Source organism: Suncus etruscus, chromosome 5 (assembly GCF_024139225.1).
Source record: "Suncus etruscus isolate mSunEtr1 chromosome 5, mSunEtr1.pri.cur, whole genome shotgun sequence".
Classification (NCBI taxonomy): Eukaryota; Metazoa; Chordata; class Mammalia; order Eulipotyphla; family Soricidae; genus Suncus; species Suncus etruscus.
In genome coordinates this window covers 96,947,602-96,970,091 of record NC_064852.1, presented here as the reverse complement: position 1 = coordinate 96,970,091, position 22,490 = coordinate 96,947,602, and the positions used below count along the sequence as shown (strand labels likewise).

The 22,490-nt window shown below is 40.0% G+C and overlaps 1 protein-coding gene across 1 annotated transcript in view; it reads left to right on the top strand.

The window, feature by feature from the left end:
• Window positions 1-13,875, top strand: part of PPIG (peptidylprolyl isomerase G) — a 47,213-nt gene extending 33,338 nt beyond the window's left edge. The window contains exons 10-14 of the mRNA XM_049773403.1: window positions 683-893; window positions 8,249-8,413; window positions 9,568-9,655; window positions 11,849-11,985; window positions 12,161-13,875. Of these exons, the coding sequence (XP_049629360.1) occupies window positions 683-893; window positions 8,249-8,413; window positions 9,568-9,655; window positions 11,849-11,985; window positions 12,161-13,262 (1,703 nt within the window). The 3' untranslated portion in view covers window positions 13,263-13,875. The remainder of the gene's footprint in view (window positions 1-682; window positions 894-8,248; window positions 8,414-9,567; window positions 9,656-11,848; window positions 11,986-12,160) is intronic.
• Window positions 13,876-22,490: the final 8,615 nt, after the last annotated feature.

Below are 22,490 nucleotides of genomic sequence, written 5' to 3'. Positions count from 1 at the left end.
TGGTAGAACTGATGTTGGAATATGGTATGCCTAAAACCCAATCATGATTAATTTTGTAAATTATGATGCTTTAATAAAGTTAAAAACAGTAAAAGTTGGGGCCGGAGAGATAGGATGGAGGTAGGGCATTTGCCTGGCATGCAGAAGGGCAGTGGTTCAAATCCCAGCATCGCATATGGTCCCCCGAGCCCGCCAAGAGCGATTTCTGAGCGTAGAGCCAGGAGTAACCTCTGAGCACTGCCCAGTGTGACCCAAAAAAACAAAAACAAAAGGGGGGACCTGGAGAGATAGCTTGGAGGTAAGCGTCTTCCTTGCATGCAGAAGGACGGTGGTTCAAATCCCGGCATCCTATATGGTCTCCCGAGCCTGCCAGGAGCAATTTCTGAGCATAGAGCCAGGAGGAACCCCTGAGTGCTGCCGGGTGTGACCAAAAACCAAAACAGACAGACAAAATAAACAGTAAAAGTTCAAAAATTTTTGTTTGTTTTTTTTGGGGGGGCCACACCCTTTCTATGCTCAGGGATTACTCCTGGCTAAGCGCTCAGAAATTGCCCCTGGCTTGTGGGGGACCATATGGGACGCCGGGGGTATCGAACCGCTATCCTTCCTTGGCTAGCACTTGCAAGGCAGACACCTTACCTCTAGTGCCACCTCACCGGCCCCAATTTTTTTTTTATTAAAGCAAAGAAAGAGGAAAAGAAAAGGCACAAGTCCTCCTCTTCATCCTCATCATCATCCAGTGACTCAGATAGTTCAAGCGATTCTCAGTCTTCAGATTCGTCTGATTCTGAAAGTGCTTCCGAAGAAAAATCAAAAAAGAGGAAAAAGAAACACAGGAAAAATTCCCGAAAACACAAGAAAGAAAAGAAGAAGCGAAAGAAAAGCAAGAAAAGGTATTTTTCTTACTTATACAATACAAACCTTATGTTCTGTTTATAAATCTATTGAGTGTTTTAATTAGGTATATGAAAATATTAAGATAATGAAAATACGGGCCGGGCGGTGGCGCTAAAGGTAAGGCGCCTGCCTTGCCTGTGCTAGCCTTGGACGGACCTTGGTTCGATCCCCCCGTGTCCCATATGGTCCCCCAAGCCAGGAGCAACTTCTGAGCACATAGCCAGGAGTAACCCCTGAGCATTACCAGGTGTGGTCCAAAAACCAAAAAAAAAAAGATAATGAAAATACAGGGCCGGTGAGGTGGCACTAGAGGTAAGGTGTCTGCCTTGCAAGCTCTAGCCAAGGAAGGACCGCGGTTCGATCCCCCAGCGTCCCATATGGCCCCCCTAAGCCAGAGGCAATTTCTGATCACTTAACCAGGAGTAACCCCTGAGCATCAAATGGGTGTGGCCCAATAAAAAAAAAGATAATGAAAATACTTCATAGCATATAACCCCATTATTAATAGTCTACAGTTTATAGGTGAAGTTTCAGTACTTCCATTTTTTTTTCTTCTTCTTTTCTTACTATTTTTTTCTTCAGTACTTCCATTTTTGACAAAACCATTTTATTTTGCTTATACTCAAAAGCGGAATAGATATTTTCTATAGTTATGCCAGGTTTTCTCTTTTTATGTATTTATTTTTTACTTTTTGGTTTTTGAGTCACCCCAATGTTACTCAGGGCTTATTCCTGGCTCATTACTAAGGAACTATTCCTGGCAGTGCTTGAGGGCTCAGATAGGATTCTGGGAGTCAAATCCAAGTTGGCTATATGCCAGGCAAATCTCCCCCCCCCCACTGTACTATTAATTTGACCCTATAATGTTACAGATTTGACACCTATTTTTGTTTCTTGGGCCACCCCTTGCTCAGGGTAAGTTGTGCTCAGGGCTTACTCCTGGCAGTGCTTGAGAAACCAGTGCGATGTTTGGGATTAAACTCAGATTAGCCACTTGTAAGGTAAACTGCCTACCCACTGTACTATTGCTCCCATCTTTTAAATTTTTTTTCTAAGATCTATGTTTGTCCTAAAAAAACTTTGTCTGCTTATTACCTGTAAAAAAAATTGTTTACCTGTATTTTTCTTTTTTCTTTTTTTTTTTTTTTTTTTTTGCTTTTTTTCGGGCCACACCTGTTTGATACTCAGGGATTACTCCTGACAAAAAGCTCAGAAATTGACCCTGGCTTGGGGAGACCATATGGAACGTGGGATTGAACTGCGGTCCTTCCTTGGCTAGCCCTTGCAAGGCAGGCACCTTACCTCTAGAGCCACCTCGCCGGCCCTTACCTGTATCTTTCGTATTAGAAAATTTCTAGTTTATTGCCATAGTTTCAAGTTTACAGTCCCTCTTTCTTCACTTTTTCTGCTTCCCTTTCTTCTTTTTTTTTTTAATTATCTTTATTTAAACACCGTGATTACAAATATAATTGTACTTGTATGATTACAGTCATGTAAAGAACACCCCCCTTCACCAGTGCAGGATTCCCACCACCAATTTCCCAGATCTACCTACTCTCCACCCCACCCACACCTGTACTCGAGATAGGCTTTCTTTTTCCCTCATTCATTCACATTGTTATGATAGTTTTCGGTGTAGTTATTTCTCTAACTGCACTTATCATTCTATGTGGTGAGCTTCATGTCATGAGCTGCACCTACATGGGAGGATGGGGGGGAAGTAAGGGTTGGGACTGAGGCAGTTTAATATTAGAAATGAGCTTTGTAGGGCAGTATCAAGGTCCCAATACAAGATGGATATTATGGATATATAGAATATATGCACACAATAATATCAATATGAAAAAAAGAGAAAAAATTTCCACTGACTGTCCCAATATAAACCAGTGCTAGAACAGCCTGCCCTCCTCCCAGAGTGCATTCCCATTAGTGTAGGGAGAGATAGGGGGAAAGCCTGTTGACCCCTATGGAGTCCACCTAGACCTGTGCCCAGGGAAAGACTGAAGTCTAGGGGAGAAAAACCCTATACCTGGCAAGAGCTGGTCTCCAGAATCAAGGACGAAATCGGAAGCCAGATGTCTGCCCGCCCTCCTCCCCATGGACCTCCCCCCTGGAGTACGGAGGGAGGGGGGAACCTGAGGACCACTTCTGGCCATCTGAGCTGTCACTCAGGGAAGGCCTGGAGTCAGGGGAAAAAGACAAGGACGGCTAGGGGCCTGCCACGCCTCCCAGCACTCCCCAGGCTAGGGAGAAAAGCTTTGGTATGGGGCTTCCCCAAACCCTATACCTGGCAAGAGCTGGTCTCCAGAATTAAAGAGGAAACTGGAAGCCAGATGTCTGCCTGCCATCCTCCCCATGCACCTCCCCCCCTGGAGTATGGAGGGAGGGGGAAACCTGAGGACCACTAAGAGTCCACCTGAACCCACTTCTGGCCATCTGGGCTGGCACCCAGGGAAGGCCTGGAGTCAGGGGAAAAAGACAAGGACGGCTAGGGGCCTGCCAAGCCTCCCAGCACTCCCCAGGCTAGGGAGAAAGGTTCTGATATGGGGTCTCCCCCAGTCCCATACCTGGCAAGAGCTGGTCTCCAGAATCAAAGAGGAAACCGGAAGCCAGATGTCTGCCTGCCCTCCTCCCCATGCACCTCCCCCCTGGAGTATGGAGGGAGGGGGGAACCTGAGGACCACTTAAGAGTCCACCTGAACCCACTTCTGGCCATCTGAGCTGGCACCCAGGGTTGGCCTGGAGTCAGGGGAAAAAGACAAGGACGGCTGGGGGCCTCCCAGCACTCCCCAGGCTAGGAAGAAAAGCTCTGGTATGGGGCCTCCCCAAACCCCATACCTGGCAAGAGCTGAAATCCAGAATCAAAGAGGAAACCGGAAGCCAGATGTCTGCCTGCCCTCCTCCCCATGCACCTCACCCCTGGATTACGGAGGGAGGGGGAACCTGAGGACCACTAAGAGTCCACCTGAACCCACTTCTGGCCATCTGAGCTGGCACCCAGGGAAGGCCTGGAGTCAGGGAAAAAAGACAAGGATGGCTGGGGGCCTGCCAAGCCTCCCAGCACTCCTCAGGCTAGGAATAAGGGTCCCGGTAAACTCAGTTTTTCTGATCTGTTAGTTCAGTGTGAAAATTTCTAATTTCAGTTGATAAAACTTCTTGATGCTTAATTTTGCTCAAGTTTATCAATGCTTTTTTTTTTTTTCCTTTGAGCTCCCTGAACATTTTCCATAATTCTACTCTAAACTTCTTGAGAGGATACCTATTTGTTTCCTACTTTTTAGATTATTAGAGGAGTCATCTTGATTTCTGTAAATATGGGGGTGTACTGCAGAATTACTCCATTGGCAAGGCTGTAGATTGCTTCTTAAAATGTACAGAAAAGGAATTCAGGGGTTACAAGATAGGCCGCGTTTCTGGTGTGGGTCCTGAAGAGGCTATAGTTCTTGGATGTAGGCAGGCTCAGCAGAGAAAAGGTAAGAGAGCAAGGCCGCTGTGGTTTATAAGTCTCTGGGTACCCAATCACGGCAGGAATTGACCCCACGTGCGTTGGGTGGGGACATCTTACTGGGATGGGTCCTGAAGAGGCTATAGTCCTTGGATGTAGGCAGGCTCAGCAGAGAAAAGTCCCTTTCTTCTTCTACACATGTTTATATTAAGAACTTATTTCTGACTTGTTTGTTTGTTTGTTTGTTTGTTTTTTGCTTGCTTTGTTTTGTTTTGGAGTCACACCCTGTGGTGCTCAGGGGTTACTCCTGGTTCTCGCTCAGAAGTCACTCCTGGCAGGCTTGGGGGACAATATGGAATGCCGGGATTTGAACCAGGGTCTATCCTGTATTATTAGCCTTGTGCAAGGCAAACCTCTTAAGGTGTGCTATTGCTCTAGCCCCTCCTGACTCGTTCTGGCCTTCCCCAGCAGTGCTAGGGATGAACATGAGCTCCAGCCTAGATGAGCATGGATTCTAGCTTCATAACAGAAAATACCTCGCACTCATGTAGCAAATGTTGGGTCAGCACAGAATAATCAGGCGTTTGCTTATAAACCTAGAGAAATTTATGGACAGAAATGTGATATAAGTGGAAGATTGCAACATAACACTTTCACTACTGGGTAGATCCACTAGGCAGAACATCAGGAAGCGCATAAAAGTCTTGAAACTAAATGAGAAACTAGAAGAGCTGGGACTAATGGATTTATGCAGGGCCTTCTAATCTTCAAAAAGCTAAATATACATTCTTCTAAAGTACACATGAAACATTATCTAGGATAGATCATATTTTAGGACATAAAAAGTTAACTTACAAAAATTCACAAACATAAGAATCATATCTAACATTCCTATCAGACCACAATACCACAGAGATAGACATTGATTGTAAGAAAAGAGGTTGTAGAGAAACTTAATACCTGGAGGCTGCTATGCCATGCAGATTTTAACAGCTGGATCAAAGAGAAAAATCAATGAAGAAATAAAGAGATTGCTTGAGACTAATGGTAATGAAAAACAAGTACCAAAATTTAAGGGACACCACAAAAGCAGTTATTAGGGGGAACTAATAGTAGTACAGGTCTACATAAGGAAAGAAGAAAAGGATAAAATCAAAAACCTAAAGAGACACCTTAAATATATGGAAAACCAACAACAAAAGAGCCCAAATTCAAAGAAAAAAAAAAGAAATAATAACAGAGCAGAAACCAGGAAAGCAGTACAAGGAATTAATGAAAACAAGATGTGCTTTCTTTTTTTTCTTTTCTTTTTTTTTTTTTTTTTTTTGTGGTTTTTTGGGTCACACCCGGCAGTGCTCAGGGGTTATTCCTGGCTTCACGCTCAGAAATTGCTCCTGGCAGGCACGGGGGGACCATATGGGACGCCGGGATTCAAACTGATGACCTCCTGCATGAAAGGCAAACGCCTTACCTCCATGCCATCTCTCCGGCCCCAAGATGTGCTTTCTTATGTTATTGTTTGTTTTGTTGTTTTTTGGTTTTGGGGCCACCTGTTAGTGCTCAGGGACTACTCCTAGATCTGTACTTAGAAATCACTCCTGGCAGGCTTGAAGGACCATATGGGATACCAGGGGTCAAACCCTGGTTCATCCTGGGTTGGCCACTTCCAAGGCAAACATCCTAGTGCTGTGCTGTTATTATCACTCCAGCCCCAAGATCTAATTTTTTGAAAGAATAAATAAGATAGATAATCCATTGGCAAGACTTACAACGAAAAGAGAGTGATTAAATCAGATCAGAAATGAAAGGGGAGAAATTACAACAGAACCTCCAGAAATCCAAGATATCATCAGAGGTTGCTATGGACAATTGTATTATGTTAAGCTAGAAAACAGAAGATATGGACAGATTTCTGGAAACAAAATATTTCCCAAAACTAAATGAAGAGGAAGTTGCTAGCCTAAAGAGAGACAATCACAGCAAGGAAATTGAAGCAGTAAGAATCTCCCAAGAGTGGGCCGGAGGGATAGCATGGAGGTAAGGCGTTTGCCTTTCATGCAGATCATTGGTTCGAATCCCGGCATCCCAGATGATCCCCTGAGCCCGCCAGGAGTAATTTCTGAGCATAGAGCCAGGAGTAACCCCTGAGCACTGCCAGATGTGACCGGAAAAAAAAACAAAAAAAAAAAAACAGAATCTCCCTAGAAGGGCCAGAGCGGTGGTGCAAGCGCTAAGGTGTCTGCCTTGCATGCTCTAGCCTAGGATAGACCATGGTTCAATCCTCCGGCGTCCCATATGGTCCCCCAAGCCAGGAGCGATTTCTGAGCACGTAGCCAGGAGTAATCCGTGAGCATCACTGGGTATGGCCCAAAAACAAAAACCAGAAACTATTGGAACAGTTTGTGTTGGTGGGATGTGGTGAAACAGGAACTCTCATCCACTGTGGGAATGCTGTCTGGTCTCGTACCCTGTGGGAAATAGTATGCAGGGTTTTCAGTAAATTTCGAATTTAGTTGCCACATGACCCAGCAATAGATACCCAGTGGGATAGTTACTCAAAAGCAGTATCTATTCCCAGAACAAAAAAAAAAAAACCCTACTCATTCAAAAGGGTGTGTGTACACCATACTTCATAAATCAAACTAGATGTTCCACAATATAATTTTGTGTTTTGGTTTGTTAATCATTTAGTCAAAGGAAAGAATGATTTTTTTTTTGTTTGTTTAGTTTTGTTTTTGGGCCACCCCCGGTGACACTCAGGGGTTACTCCTGGCTATGTGCTCAGAAATCTCTCCTGGCTTGGTGAACCATATGGGATGCCAGGAGATCAAACTGAGGCCTGTCCTAGGTTAGTGCATGCAAGGCAAGCGCCCTACTGCCTGCGCCACTGTTCTGGCCCCAGGAAATAATGTTTCATGTAAACATCTTTAAGAGGGACAGAATGATATATATGGGTTTGGGGGGGGGGTTCACACTCGGCAGCACTCAGAATTACTCCTGGCTCTATGCTCAGAAATCGCTCCTGGCAGGCTCGGGGGACCATATGGGATGCCGGGATTCGAACCACCATCCTTTTGCATGTAAGGCAAAAGCCTTTCCTCCATGCTATCTCTCCGGCCCAGGATGATATATATGTTCCGGCATTTTTTAAAAATTTATTTTAAAAACATGCACGACATAGTTGACTGTAATAATTTGTTTCCAGAGAAGTGAGAGCAAAGTTATGAAAGAAAACAATTAAGAAGGGAAGAGAAAAAAGAACATTTAAAATAATAAATTGTTTTTTTACAGTGACAAGAAAATTTGTGAAAATTATTTTTTCTCCAGGGAGGTCATTAAGACATTGGCAGTAGGTTTAGGTAGCTCTTTTTGCTAGCTATCTATTCTCTTATTTCATTTGTTTCCATACATTAAGTGATCTCAGTTACACATCAGCATCTAAGTTGATATGTACTTATGGGAATGACAGCATTAAACAAATAAAGTTGTCCAAAATTTAATGCACTGTTACTCATACTTTTGTGAGATGTGTTCTCCACTTCCAGGTCTCCCAGAAGTAGTAGGATGTGGGGGTGGGTTGGCAGGTAAGGGTGCCTGCACTCCAAAAAAAGCCCTAATGATATTAGCCCAAATACCAGCATCCCTGGAGTTTGGTCAGATTGAATTTTCTTTAGAGCATCATAGAGGAGTGGTGTAGCAGAGCCATAGGCAAAGCAGCAATTATGGGTGATGGATGCAGCAGGTGTGGCTTCAGCAAGGCTAGGATTTGCCCCACCCTCTCCCAAGATTGCTGGCTTTCAGCTACATGATTATTTATAGCTTGGTTTACATCTGTTTTGAGATCAGAATGGGGAAATTTGGTGTAGATACATAAAAACTACATGAATTTTGTTTTACTTTTATTAGTGCATCTAGTGAAAGTGAGGCTGAAAATCTTGAAGCACAGCCCCAGTCTACTGTTCGTCCAGAAGAGATTCCCCCTATACCTGAAAATAGATTCCTAATGAGAAAAAGTCCTAAAGCTGATGAAAAAGAAAGAAAAAACAGAGAGAGAGAGAGAGACAGAGAGTGGTAAGTGAATATGCATATCTTGTAGACACCCAACACTTCACTATAAGGACCATCTTTAAAAGGTTTTTGGGTGAGAGCAATTACTATAGCAGATTAGGATCCTTGCCTTGCATGCGTATGACCCAGGTTCAGTATTTCGCACTACCTATAGTTCCTTAGGCCTGCTAGGACTGATCCCTGTGTGCAAAGCCTGGAGTGTGCCCTGAGTACAGCTTGCTGTGACCCAAAAGCCAAAAACAGTTTTATTTTAAACAAAGCTTAACTGGCAACTTTGTCCCAATATTAAAACTTTATTATATAGGCTTGTAAGTTAACAAAGCTAACATTTTTTCTGTTAACTTTTTGTTAGAAGAAAGTGCTTTCCCATCTGCTGGACAGCAGATCTGCAGGAACAAGCTGTGATAAGTGTCACAGCACTGAGGATCAAGCTCTTACCTTCATATCTGTACAACAAGCACTTAATACTACTACTGAATCATGCATAGTTCCTTGTGTGCTTTTCAACAGGATCCAATGACATGATGGTGTAGTAAATAGTTTTTCATTCTCACACATTTCAAGATTATAGCGTTCTTTTTTTTTTTTTTTTTTTTTTTTTTGGTTTTTGGGCCACACCCTGTGACGCTCAGGGGTTACTCCTGGCTATGCGCTCAGAAGTTGCTCCTGGCTTCTTGGGGGACCATATGGGACGCCGGGGGATCGAACCGTGGTCCGTCCTAGGCTAGCGAAGGCAAGGCAGGCACCTTACCTCCAGCACCACCGCCCGGCCCCCCGCGTTCTTTTTTTTAAATAGGGTTGCTTTTGTTTGGTTGGTCTTTTTTTTTTTTTTTTTGGCCACACCCAGTGACACTCGAGTTACTCCTGGCAATGCGCTCAGAAATTGCTCCTGGTTTCGGGGACCAAAAGGGATGCCGGGGACCGGCTGTGTCAGCTGAATGCAAGGCAAATGCCCTACCGCTTTGCTCTCTCTTTGGCCCCTATTGTAGCATTCTTGACTGGTGAGTTGTAAATACCAGAAGCCCATCTAGTCAGTGAAAGTTTAACAATGATTTTGTATACTTGGAAAATGAATTAGGCAAGATCAGTAAAACTAGAATTTTCAGATGTATTTTACTAAAATAATTTGTTTTGATTTAACCTTTGCTTCCTTCTAGTAATCCACCTAACTCCCAGCCTGCTTTATACCAGAGGCGACTTTTAGTTACAAGGTCTGGCAGGAAAATTAAAGGAAGAGGACCAAGGGTAGGTGTTTTTTTTCTCAGAGTATCTTAAGAAATTTGTATTTATGTGAAATAATTTTTTAATACTTTTTAGTTATAACTCAACTTAGCTATAAAATAAAACTCAATTTTAGGATAAATATGGACATTGAATTACATGTTCTTTATGGTATCTTTTCTATTGGTACTTTGAAATGTATAGTTTATTAATTGATTTTAATTGAATGTAATATAAAATGAGAGTAAGATCTTTTGTGTGTGTTAAAATTTATGGTTCATAGGTTTTAAGTGAACATCATGTAAAATGAGATCAAGGGGCATGTGTGTGATTGAGATCTTTTGTGTTTGTTAAAAATCTATGGTTTGGGGCAGGAGAGATAGCACAGTGGTACGGTGTTTGTGTTAGACGCAGAAGGATGGTGGTTCGAATCCCAGTATCCCATATGGTCCCCCAAGCTTGCCAGGATCAATTTCTGAGCGTAGAGCCAGGAGTAGCCCCTGAGCGCTGCCGAGTGTGACCCCCAAAAAGTGTGTGTGTGTGTGTGATTTTAAGTGAACATCATGTAAAATGAGATCAAGAGTGTATGTGTGTGTGTGTGTGTGTGTGTGTGTGTGTGTGTGTGTGTGTCTTTTCAGTCACATCCTGTAGTGCTCAGCTCAGTGGCTCCTACTTTGCTCCTGGTGCTGTTTAGAGGAACATAGAGTGCTGGAAATGATCCTACTACATGCAAAGTATAGCCCAAGGGGCTACTAACATTTAACCATATCCTGATATTTTATAAAGATGTGAGCAGAGGGGCGGGAGAGATAGAGATTGAGGTAGGGCGTGCGTTTGCCATTCATGCAGAAGGTCGTTGGTTCAAATCCTGGCATCCCATATGGTCCCCTGAGCCTGCCAGGAGTGATTTCTGAGCATAGAGCCAGGAGTAACCCGAGCGCTGCCAGGTGTGACCCAAAAAACAAAAACAAAAACAAAAAATTATGTGAGCAGAGAGAAGTTCATGTTCGAGAGAGAATACAAGCTTTTCAAGTAGAAATAAGCAAGCAAACACATAGAAACAAGCAAGAGATACATATTCAAGGGAGATACAGGCTTATTATATTCTCCACAGCAGATTTTAAATATGTTTTTAAACCTAAAACAGTATATTTGGCCATACTCTGCATATATTAATTCTTCTCTTCTTACTCATTCTCTGTCTAATGTGGCTATTATGTGAAATTTTTGTTGTGTGTGCAGAGATTACAATGTGTAAACTACAGTGTTTGCCAGTTATTTAATTGCCTAATAGGCAGTTCAAAGTCTTCATATAGTTTTGATCAAGAGTTGCCTTGTCAGACCTGATTCTCCTTCAGATTTCTGGTCTCAGTGACAGATGACACCTGAAGTCCAAGAATCATCTTGTTTTCCCCCTTTTAACTTACTTTATTCATTACCATATTACCCTTATTCTTTTTTTTTTTTTTTTTTTTTTTTTTTTTTTTTTTTTTTTGGTTTTTGGGCCACACCCGGCAGTGCTCAGGGGTTACTCCTGGCTGTCTGCTCAGAAATAGCTCCTGGCAGGCACGGGGGACCATATGGGACACTGGGATTCAAACCAACCACCTTTGTCCTGGATCGGCTACTTGCAAGGCAAACGCCGCTGTGCTATCTCTCCGTTACCCTTATTCTTTTCCTTTCTCTTCCACACCATTCATAGGTAGTTCATAGACATTCTTTGTTTTCTTTTATTTCTTTTATATTAGATCTGTTTTATAGTCTCTGAACATCTTTTACTTCTCATTCTGATTATAGACACACTTACATTTAATCTCTGTAATTATATGTCCATCTCTCTGTTCTCTTAGCCCTGTGGATATAAATCCAAAGAGAAAAATTAGGTAGGTTTTAGCTTCCTAATGTTTCTTCAGTATATTGTAAATTTTTGTTTGTTTTTTGTTTTGGGGCCTCACCTGACAGTGCTCAGGCTCTAATTCTGACTCTACACTAAGGAATCACTTGGTGGAGTAGGAGGACCATATAGGATTCTGGGGGTCGAACCTGGGTCCTCTGAGTGCAAGGCAAGCACTTTGCCTGTATACTATCTCTGGCTCCTTATAGGGGTTACTACATTGCTATGTTAGAGGACATAAATATTTTATTTGAACCTATATATTTTTTCTAGCTATTATAATAGTTTTATATGTTAATTTTTTCCTTTTATATTTTCTCAAGCGTTATCGAACTCCTTCCAGATCCAGGTCAAGGGATCGTTTCAGACGTAGTGAAACTCCTCCACATTGGAGGCAAGAAATGCAAAGAGCTCAAAGGATGAGGGTATCAAGTGGTGAAAGATGGATCAAAGGGGATAAGTAAGATTTAATTCTATTATTCCAGATTAGTGAAAAGTATTTTGCTTGAAACATTTTTCTATATTTATTTAAATTGTTTTTATTATGTAAATAAAAGTAAAATATTATTTTTTTTTATGAGTGAATATTTTCCCAAGTAAATTTTTCAAAACTTTTTCTAACCTTCTCTTTTTAGGAGTGAGTTAAATGAAATAAAAGAAAATCAAAGAAGCCCAATTCGGGTTAAAGACAAAAAAATAACTGATCACAGGCATGTGTCTGAGAGTCCAAACCGAAAAAGTGAAAAGGAAAAGAAAGTCAAAGACCATAAGTCTGATAGCAAAGAGAGAGACATCAGAAGAAATTCAGAAAAAGATGATAAATATAAAAACAAGGTGAAAAAAAGAGCCAAATCTAAGAGTAGAAGTAAGAGCAAAGAGAAATCAAAGAGTAATGAAAAAGATACAAAGCATAATAGACATGAAGAAAAGAGGATGAGGTCAAGGAGTAAGGAAAGGGATCATGAGAACATTAAAGAAAAAGAAAAATCTGATTCTAAAGGAAAAGAACAGGAGAGGAGTAGAAGTAAAGAGAAGTCTAAACAGTTAGAATCAAAGGGTAACGAGCATGATCATAACAAAAGTAAAGAAAAGGATAGACGTGCCCATTCTAGGAGTAGAGAACGTGATACAACTAAAAGCAAACACAGTTATAATAGTAGAACAAGGGAACGAAGCCGAAGTAGGGACAGGAGCAGAAGAGTGCGATCTAGAAGCCATGACCGAGATCGCAGCAGGAGCAAGGAGTACCATAGATACAGAGAGCAGGAGTACAGGCGAAGAGGAAGGTCTAGGAGCCGGGAAAGGAGAGCAACATCAGGAAGATCTAGAAGTAAAGATAGGAGGAGGAGGAGGAGAGATTCGCGAAGTTCAGAGAGAGAAGAGAGTCAAAGCAGAAATAAAGAAAGATACAGAAACCAAGAAAGTAAGAGTTCACACAGAAGAGAAAATTCTGATGGTGAGAAAAGAACATACTCAAAAAGTCGTGATCATATTAGCTCAAATAATAACAGGGGGCAAAAGGCTGATAGAGATCAAAGTCCATTCTCAAAAGTCAAACAAAGTCAGGACAATGAATTAAAGAGCTCCACATTGAAAAATGAGGATGAGAAGACCAGATCCTCAGTGGAAAAAGAAAACCAAAAATCAAAGAGTCAAGAAAATGACCAAGTACATGATAAAAATAAAAAATTTGATCATGAATCAAGCCCTGGAACAGATGAAGACAAAAGTGGATGAGTGAGTTGTGTAAACTTATTTCATTCTGTCTCAAATGTTAAGTTTTAGAGACTTGCTAATGTATCTCCTTTATGTTGTTTTCCTTTCATTGTTTTTGGGTTGTTTTGTGTTTGTCTTTTTTTTTTTAATGTGGACTTTATTGAGTTGATCTTTTGATAATCTGCAACCTGGATAATTTGTACTGCTAAAGTTTTAATAAACTTGAAATGAGAAAAAAACTTTGGTGTAATAATTGTGTGCTGTTTTAACTATTTCATGTAGGCATTTTTGTGTTGCAACAGTCAGCAGGTGACAAACATGCTCTCATACACCCTAGTTTCTGTGACCAGCCAGTTTGAAACAAGCATATCTGATTGTTGGAATACTTTGTTATAGAAGTTTGTGTTTCTCATATTAAGTAACTTTAAAAGCAAACAGGTAGAAGTCTTGCACTGAATTTTGATTGCATTTATGACAGAAGCTTGCAGCAGCACCTTTTAATTATACAAAAATGGGATCCTGATAACTTGATCTTAAATGGTTAATTATTATAGTAATCTGTGCTTTTAAAGATTCAGTTACTTATACTTCATATCTTATTTATCTTACACTCATAGCTTGCTTTATATTAATACCTTTTTTTGTCCATATATTTCCCTTAGCTGCTGAGTTTTGTTGCCTTTTTTTTTTTCAAGGTTATTGTTTTTTGGTTTTGTTTTTTTTTTTCATTTGATGTACTGGTTGAACTTGACTTGCTGTTATACAGCACTGATCTTAATACATTATACAGCATTGACAAGTACTCTGCCTTGGGAGATCAGATTGTAATTCTTAATTCTTTGTTATTGATCAGAAGAAGCAATGTTTTTGCTTGGGGGAACATTGTTGTACTGTTGTCATTGACTTTCTCTAAAAATTTTATTTTGGCCTTACTATAACATAACACTTGTGCTGGTCTTTAAGTTAGGCAAATTCTAAAAATAGTTACTTTCATTCACTTTTGGGATTTCGTTTTTGGGGGAAGGGAGTAGTAATTACTGACCTTTGGAGAATTGAATGTTAAGTGCATGGCTTTGGGGTTTTTTGTTTGTTTGTTTGTTTTTTAACTTGAACTGTCTTCTCTCACTTATAGCTGTGTTTCAAATGACAAGTAAATGCATATTTTCTATACACATATCAAGATACTGATAGCATGTTTATGGCGATTTTGTTTCCAGGTGGCTTCATATCATAACTGTTACTATTGTTTCAACTTGGTCTGTATTAACTTTGCTACAGAGTAGAAAGTTGCAAAATTTGATAGCTTACAGAATTAAACACTAAGGATATGGACTTATTTAGAATTTTGTATTCTGTATTTTGTGATGTGGCTTTTTCTGTAATTTCTCTTCCCCAATAAAGTTGCACATCCAGCAAACACAATACCTGCCTCATTTGAAAAGAAATTTTAGAATTACAGTTAATAGTACATACACTCTAGAATGTTTTATATTTACTGTTTGTCATTGTAGCCTCAACTCTGTTACCAAGGTAACTAAGTAAACTCAGCAGCTTCTTAATGCTACTTGCTGAACAAAGCAGTGCTTAACATAATATTTTCTATTATTGGCTAGTACAATAATGATTTGGCATTATGGTAGTTTAGAATGAGCAGGATAGATTATAAAATTGGAGTCTCTTAAAACAATATCCACAGTGGAGTCTTTGCAAATATTTTCCTGCTTACAAACCAGTGTCACTGATTGTAGATTAACCACAGACCTACCTTTTGAGCTTTGAATTCCCAAACTATTGTATACTTTATATACTTTAAGCTATTTATTCTAAATTTAGTTGCATATTTAAAATCCTTAATATGAAAACCTATTGTTTCAAGAAAGGTGCTATTCATGAAAGGATTTGTAAAAATTATTTTAAAAATCTAAAAACCATTCTAAGTAAAATGCTTTATCTATTAAGGATTATAGATAAACAATCACAGCCTTTTCTTGGTGGGGGAGGCATTGGAGTGTTTTAATTTCTGTATTTTTCTGACTGCGCTATCAAAACAGCAAGTCCATTTAACTATTAACTATAGGTCTTTTAAATAAAGCTTTTTTTTAGCTGTTTTTACAGTAGAACAGATGTGAAGAAGTTGAGGTAATAGATGACAATCAACTAGGTTTTATTTTCAGAATATAAAGACATTTAGAAAATGATTAAGCATCATTTAATCATACCTCAGAACTTCTTTTACAGATACCTAAATAGCAACATGACTCAAAAAATTCTTTTACATTTTAAGAAGTTGTGCCAGCTTTATTTTGTTTAGACGTTACTATTTTCCTAAAAGCCAGCTGTTTCTTTCATGTAAAAATAGTATTATTATATACATATATAATATGTCTAAGCTTAACCAACAACCTTTCAGAACTATTTAAATAATTGGTTAATTTTTATTGTGCTTGATATTAGTCTAAGAATATTTTGATGATGATTTCTAAACCATCTTCCATTGAAATGCACACTACTGGGCCAGAGAGATAGCATGGACGTAGGATGTTTGCATGTAGAAGGACGGTGGTTCGAATCTTGCCATCCCATATGGTCCCCGTGCCTGCCAGGAGCGATTTCTGAGCGTAGAGCCACGCCGAGTGTGACCCCCACCCCCCAAAAAAAGAAATGCACACTACAGAGAGATTGGATAGTACTGTGAGTGAAGCACTAGTCTTGTACATGTCTGATTTTTTTTTTGGGGGGGGGGCCACACCCGGTGACGCTCAGGGTACACTCCTGGCTTGGGGAACCATATGTGACGCCAGGGGATCAAACCGCGGCCCATCGTAGGCTAGCGCTGGCAAGGCAGATACCTTACCTCTAGCGCCACCGCACTTTCCCCACATGTCTGATCTTGGTTAGATTCCTCTGCCCTGAGCACTGCTGGTATGACCCAACCAAAAAGAAATAATGAAAGGAGAGACGTTAATGTCAATAGTATTACAGGGTTGCATGAAACACTTTTTACTCTATAGTTACTGAGTTCTTAGAATATTGCTATTTGTAAGTTTTTAAATCGAAGTTTAAAATAATTTTTCTGTTAATCCTATTTTTGCACAAGTATGAATCTGATTCTTACTGTCTGATTCTTGTGCCCATTGGAACTGAAATTTTTAAAGATTATAGACAGAAACATTGGGTTTCGGGCATTTTGAATACGGTATTAACCCATAATATTTTATTTTTGACACACCCAGCAGTGCTTAGGGAATCACTCCTGGCAGTTTGGAGAGCCATATCGGATGCTGGAGGTCAAACCTGTGTTGGCCACACGCATGGCAAGCGTCTTAGCTGCTGTACTATTTCTCTGGCCCCTTAATTCACAATTGTAATTTGCTTTTATGTTAGTTTCTTAAAGAAATAATTGTTTTTTATTTTAGTTGCTCTCATTTCATTCTGGTAGTTTTGTTCCACTTTCACCTTTTATAGTAAATTTCTATAAAAACATTCCCTTTACCCTCACAAAAGTAAATTGTTTCACATAGTTTATTATTATAAAAAATAAATCTGATATTTTTCTGTCTCCTTTTGATCATATGTATGTAGTTGTTCATTTTTAGGAGTCATACATTTGCAGTTGAATATGCTGTAAGGATTGTAGGCTTATAGTCTGTTTATTGTGAGAAGATGTGTTTTGTTAGAAAATTGGTTTAAAAGATAAACTCAAGGAAACACAACATTAACAAAATCTAGCTCATAGCAGGGCTTTTTCTACTACCTGTAAAAGGTTCTGGCAGATGCAAACTGGCCTGTGGAGTGACACAAGGTATAAGTAATAAAGGAAAAAAGAAAAATCATATAAAAATTCATCAACAACGTTGGAGAGTTGATTGGGGTTGGTTTGTTTAGGTACACTAGTGGCTTTGCTTTGTGTTTTTGCATTTCTTTCAAGGTAAATTCTTAGGTTACTAAAAGCACAGCTGTTTATTTTGTTCCCCTCTTGAAGAATTGATAAATGGATTGGATACTTGTGTGTGGAAACTTTAAAGGTGGCTGCTCTCTTTCTGGAAAGGAAAAACAAATGAAGTTAATGCACTTCTTTTCCTAGATCAGAAGTCACTGTGATGTATATTTTTTTAATGAAATTTAGGAACAAAGCTGTTGTAATTGTATATTAGTTTTAAAATGCTGCTTCTCTTACCATTAGTCTAGTAACTGTTAAACTTTTCTGCAAATTGCTTTTACAGAAAATAAGCCTAAAATCTGTATTGACTTTTATATAGTTAAACATTGTATTAAATAAACTACACTATAATAAACAATTTGTTTTGTATTTTTTAAATATTGTCTTATTTAACCTTTATTTTTACTAAAGGCCAAATTATGAATATAAATTAAAACAGACTTTTGTCTGTGAAGAAAGAATTTGTATTAGTAGAAAACTAAAGGGGTTTAACAATACTGGACTTCTTTAAGAATCTAGTTAGCAGTAATATGATTTCTAGAATGTTTGGGAATAAATTCTAGAGTAAATGTTTAGACATAGTGTTTCAGATTAAAATGACTTTCCTGAGCAAACAAGGTTACACTGGTATTTGTATTAACATATATTGGAATGCTCCTGTTTGCTTTTGGTTTGGGAATACTTAAATATGGTGACTGCCAATTTTAATTAACACATCATTGTAAAGCCATATACGTTGACAGTTGACTTTGTAAAACTGTTTACTTTTGGGGAATCCTGTTTGTTTTTGAATTAAATTTGCTTTTATTTAAATTAGACATATTTAGGAAAATGTACCTACTTGAGAATCACAATAAACCATTCTAGTTTATTCAGTGGTTCATATGTGTTAAAGGTAACTTAATATCTGGAGTGTTCTTAAATGTCAGGAGAATGTAAAATATGAGTGCATCATATGAACTGTGCAAATTGTGTATTAAAATACTTAAGTATCAATTTGCTTTTCCTATTTTTCATTGCTTTCTAGGTTTCTTTCCTAAGCATTTCTTCTTGAATTTTAAGTGCTGGTTCATAGTTTGTCTTTTCCCTAAGGCTTCCCTGATAATCAAAAAAAACATGATCACATTTTGACATCTTTGCTATAATGTTAGCAGTGAATTTCTTTAAAATATTACAGTTGTATTTCCACTACTTTGTGCTTTCTGCTGTTCTTTTCACTATTTTTTATTTATTTTGGTTTTTGAGTAAAACCGGCAGCGCTCAGGGGTTACTCCTGGCTTCACGCTCAGAAATGGCCCCCGGCAGGCTCAGGGACATTATGGTGTGCCGGGATTTAAATCACCATCCTTCTCCATGCAAGGCAAACACCTTACCGCTGTGTTATCTCTCCGGCCCCTTAATTTTACTTTTATATTTTTACTACGCTTATTAACTTTAGGAGGAAAGCCCAACTCAAAAGAGTAAAATAGATACGTAAGAGAAAAACATTTGGGCTCGAGAGATAGCATGGAGTTAGGGTGTTTGCCTTCCATGCAGAAGGATGGTGGTTCGAATCCTGGCATTCCATATGGTCCCCCAAGCCTGCCAGGGTTGATTTCTGAGCGCAGAGCAAGGAGTAACCCCTGAGCACTGCTGGGTGTGATCCAAAAATAAAAAAAGGGAAACATTTGTAATGTCATGGGATGATTTTGAGTTAAGTTGGTTTTAAAATACGTAATTAGCCTTTTTGTAGAAACTTACTCCCTTTTCATAATGTAAAGATAACAAGCTCAGACCAGTAATTATCCAATGACTCCACTAGTTAAGCATATGTTATATAACCAAGAGACTCGGGTTTGAATCCCATATCTCCCCTAGGACCCCTGGGAGTAAACCACACACACAACCAGGAGTGCTTCTGAGTGGGGCACCAAAAATTCCCCCCCATAAAACCCTAAATGGCAGGAGCTTCCAGATTTTACCACTGTACCTTTGCATTCAATAATTTTAACATACACTGTAGGCTGTCAAAATACTTTTTTAAAACACTATTGTTTGAGATAACAGAAAGTTAAGCAGCTGTTTGCCTTTAATGCAAGTTCTAGAATTACGCCTCATTAACTCCTTTTGAAGTATTGTTAGAGAGTATGGTGTGTGTGTGTGTGTGTGTGTGTGTGTGAGAGAGAGAGAGAGAGAGAGAGAGAGAGAGAGAGAGAGAGAGAGAGAGAGAGAGAGAAAATAATGAATTAGGTGTTGAAAGTACATCCCTAGGCCTTGAGGGATTTTGTTTTAGGCCATACCTTACCCAGATGTACTCAGGTATCATTGCTCTGGGAGCTGTGTGGACCAGATGTTTGCAAGACAAATATCCTATCCTGTAGTGTCTCTTGCTTGAGACCATCCTATTTTGATCCCTGGTACTGTCCTCCACACCCAAACAACACTGGGTATATTCCTTGTGTTCCCCAAGCAAGAAACCACGTGGTCCACACAAGTGGGTCAGTCATCACTGGATGTAGTCATTCCATAGATAAAAGTATAAAGTGTCTCTCAGCCTTTTCTCTTTTTAGGCCACACCAAACAGTGCTCAGGTTTTCCTGGCTGAGCTCAAATTACTCCTAGCAGGGCACAGGTATCCATATAGGGTCTCAGATCAAACCCTGGTTGGCTGCATGCAAGGCAAATACCCTACCCTCTGTACACTCTAGCCCCATCTCAGATAATCTTTTTTTTTGTTTTTGGACCACACATACTGCACTCTGGTTATTCCAGTTCTTACTCAGGAATTACTCCTGGCATGTTTGGTAGGCCATTATGGGATCTTCCCAGGTCAGCCTTGTGCAAGGCAAATGTCCTACTTGCTGTGCTAATGCTTGGGTCCCAGATATTCTTGTATTATTATTATTATTATTATTATTATTATTATTATTATTATTATTAGTCACACCAGGCAGCACTCAGGGATTACTCCTGGCTCTACACTCAGAAATCGCTCCCAGCAGGCTTGGGGGACCATATGGGATGCCTGGGTTCAAACCACTGTCCTGCATGCAAGGCGTTTAAGCGCCTTACTGCTGTGCTATCTCTCAGGCCCCAGATACTTTTTTATTTTTTTAAGCCTACAACACCGTCTGGGTATTCCCAGGCAGTCTCCCATTCAAGTACTAACCAGGCCCAAATATTCTTAATTACTCTTTTGTATGGGTGAGAGTGTTGTGTGCCACTTTCAAAAGCTGTTACAGAAGTCCTGAAGTTAAGCACAAAATAGTGTGTGCTTGCACATCTTACTACAAAGGAAATTCATGTGATTCCAAGAAGATCTGAGATCCAAACTATTCAAATTCTTGTAAAAATCTGTCATGTAATCCAGCTATTCCATTCTGGTTATATATAGAACTGAGTTTGGTCCCTGGTGTTCACAACCTCCCTCCTACCTCCAGATAGGGGTTGTGGCATGTAACAAGTCATTTGTCACATTTACTTTTTTTTCGGGGGGGCGGGTTTGAGGGGGTCACCCAGCAGCGCTAAGGGGTTACTCCTGACTCTGCTCAGAAATTACCCCTGGCAGGCTTGGGGGACCATATGGGATGCCAGGATTCAAACCACTGTCCGTCTGCATGCGAGGCAAACGCCCTATCACTGTGCTGTCTCTGGCATTGCCACATTTTCATCAATGGCAGTAGATATAATGGTCATGATACTTTATACCATGTAGAATAAGTGTGTAGTAGGCTATACCATTAACATTTATGTAATTATACTCTGAAGGAAGAAATTTGCTTGGTGGTCTGTTCTGTGTGACAAGTGACACAAAGTGGGCAACTATTCTGTCATTAGAAAATCAGGCTGAGGGTGCCAGTGTGATAACAGTGTGGTAGGGCATCTGCCTTGCACGAGTTTGACCCAAGATGGACCTGGGTTCAATCCCCAGTGTCCCATATGGTCCCCCAAGCCAGGAGTGATAGTATTGTGAGTCGGGCACTTGCCTCTCATGTGGCCAACCCAGATTCAATTCCCAGCATCCCATTTAGTTTCCCAAGCACTGCTATAAGTAATTCCTGAGCAGAGTCAAGAGTAACACCTCAGCTTGACAGGGTGACCCAAAAACCAAACCAGTACTGGAAATAAATCTTTTTTTTAAATAAATCTTAATATTTGAAAAATAAGGTAACATACATTTATGCTGCAAAGTGCTTTGGAATATTATTCATAATACCTGATACCATATGGATGAACCTTGAAAATGTTATTAAATGAGCCAAGTCAGAAACCCAAATCACATCTTTTTTGGGGGGGGGCACACCCATCGGCGCTCAGGGGTTACTTCTGGCTTTGCACTTAGAAATTACTTCTGGCAGGTTTGAGGGGCCAGTGGGATGCCAGGAATTGAAGGGTTAACCATGTGTAAGGCAAATGTCCTACCCACTGTGCTATTGCTCTGGCCCCTAGTTCTATTTTTCTGAACTCTCCCAAACAAAAGTCCTTGGAGGTAAAGTAGACTAGTAGTTTCCATGACTCAGAGAATGAAGACAAGTGCTTTCTTAATGGGTACAGAGTTTTCATCTGGAGCACTGGAAAAGTCGTAGAACTAGAGAATGGTAAGAGTTCCATGGTCTTATTAAATAATGCTGCTGAAAACTTTAATGACTAAAATCATACATTTTGTGTGATATATTTGTTTTGGAGCCATTCTCAGTGGGGCTCAGGGGCTGCTCCTGACTCTGTGCCTTTAGTTTGGTCCCAGTGGTGCTTTGGGAATTATCTGGTACTGGGAATCAAACCCAGCCTCCCTACAGAGTATACACTTTGGCCCTTTGAGCTATCTCACTATTTCTGTGGTGAGATATTTGACCAATATTAACAGGAGGGTTGGAGAGATTGTACAGTAGGGGACTTGCTTTACACCCCCAGCTGTCCTCAGTTCAATCAAGAGTCAGGAGTAAACTTTGAGCATCACCAGAAGTAGTCCCACCCCTCAAAAAATAATTAGGGGTCGGAGCAATAGCACAACAGTAGGGTGCTTGCCTTGCATACAGCTGACCCGACGTGAACCCAGGTTTGATTACTAGCATCCCATATGGTCCCCCGAGCCTGACAGGAGCGATTTCCAAGCACAGAGCCAAGAGTAACCCCTGAGCCACCCCAGGTGTGGCCAAAAATACCCAAAAAATAAAAAATAAATACATTAAAGGTAATCTGAAATAACCTTGGATGGTGAAGAATCAATTAGACAAAATAATCAGCTTTATTAAAAATTACAATCATAATTCTTATATTGTAGATCATACATTAGTTACAAATTAGTCTTCTGAATCTTAAAAATAATTTTT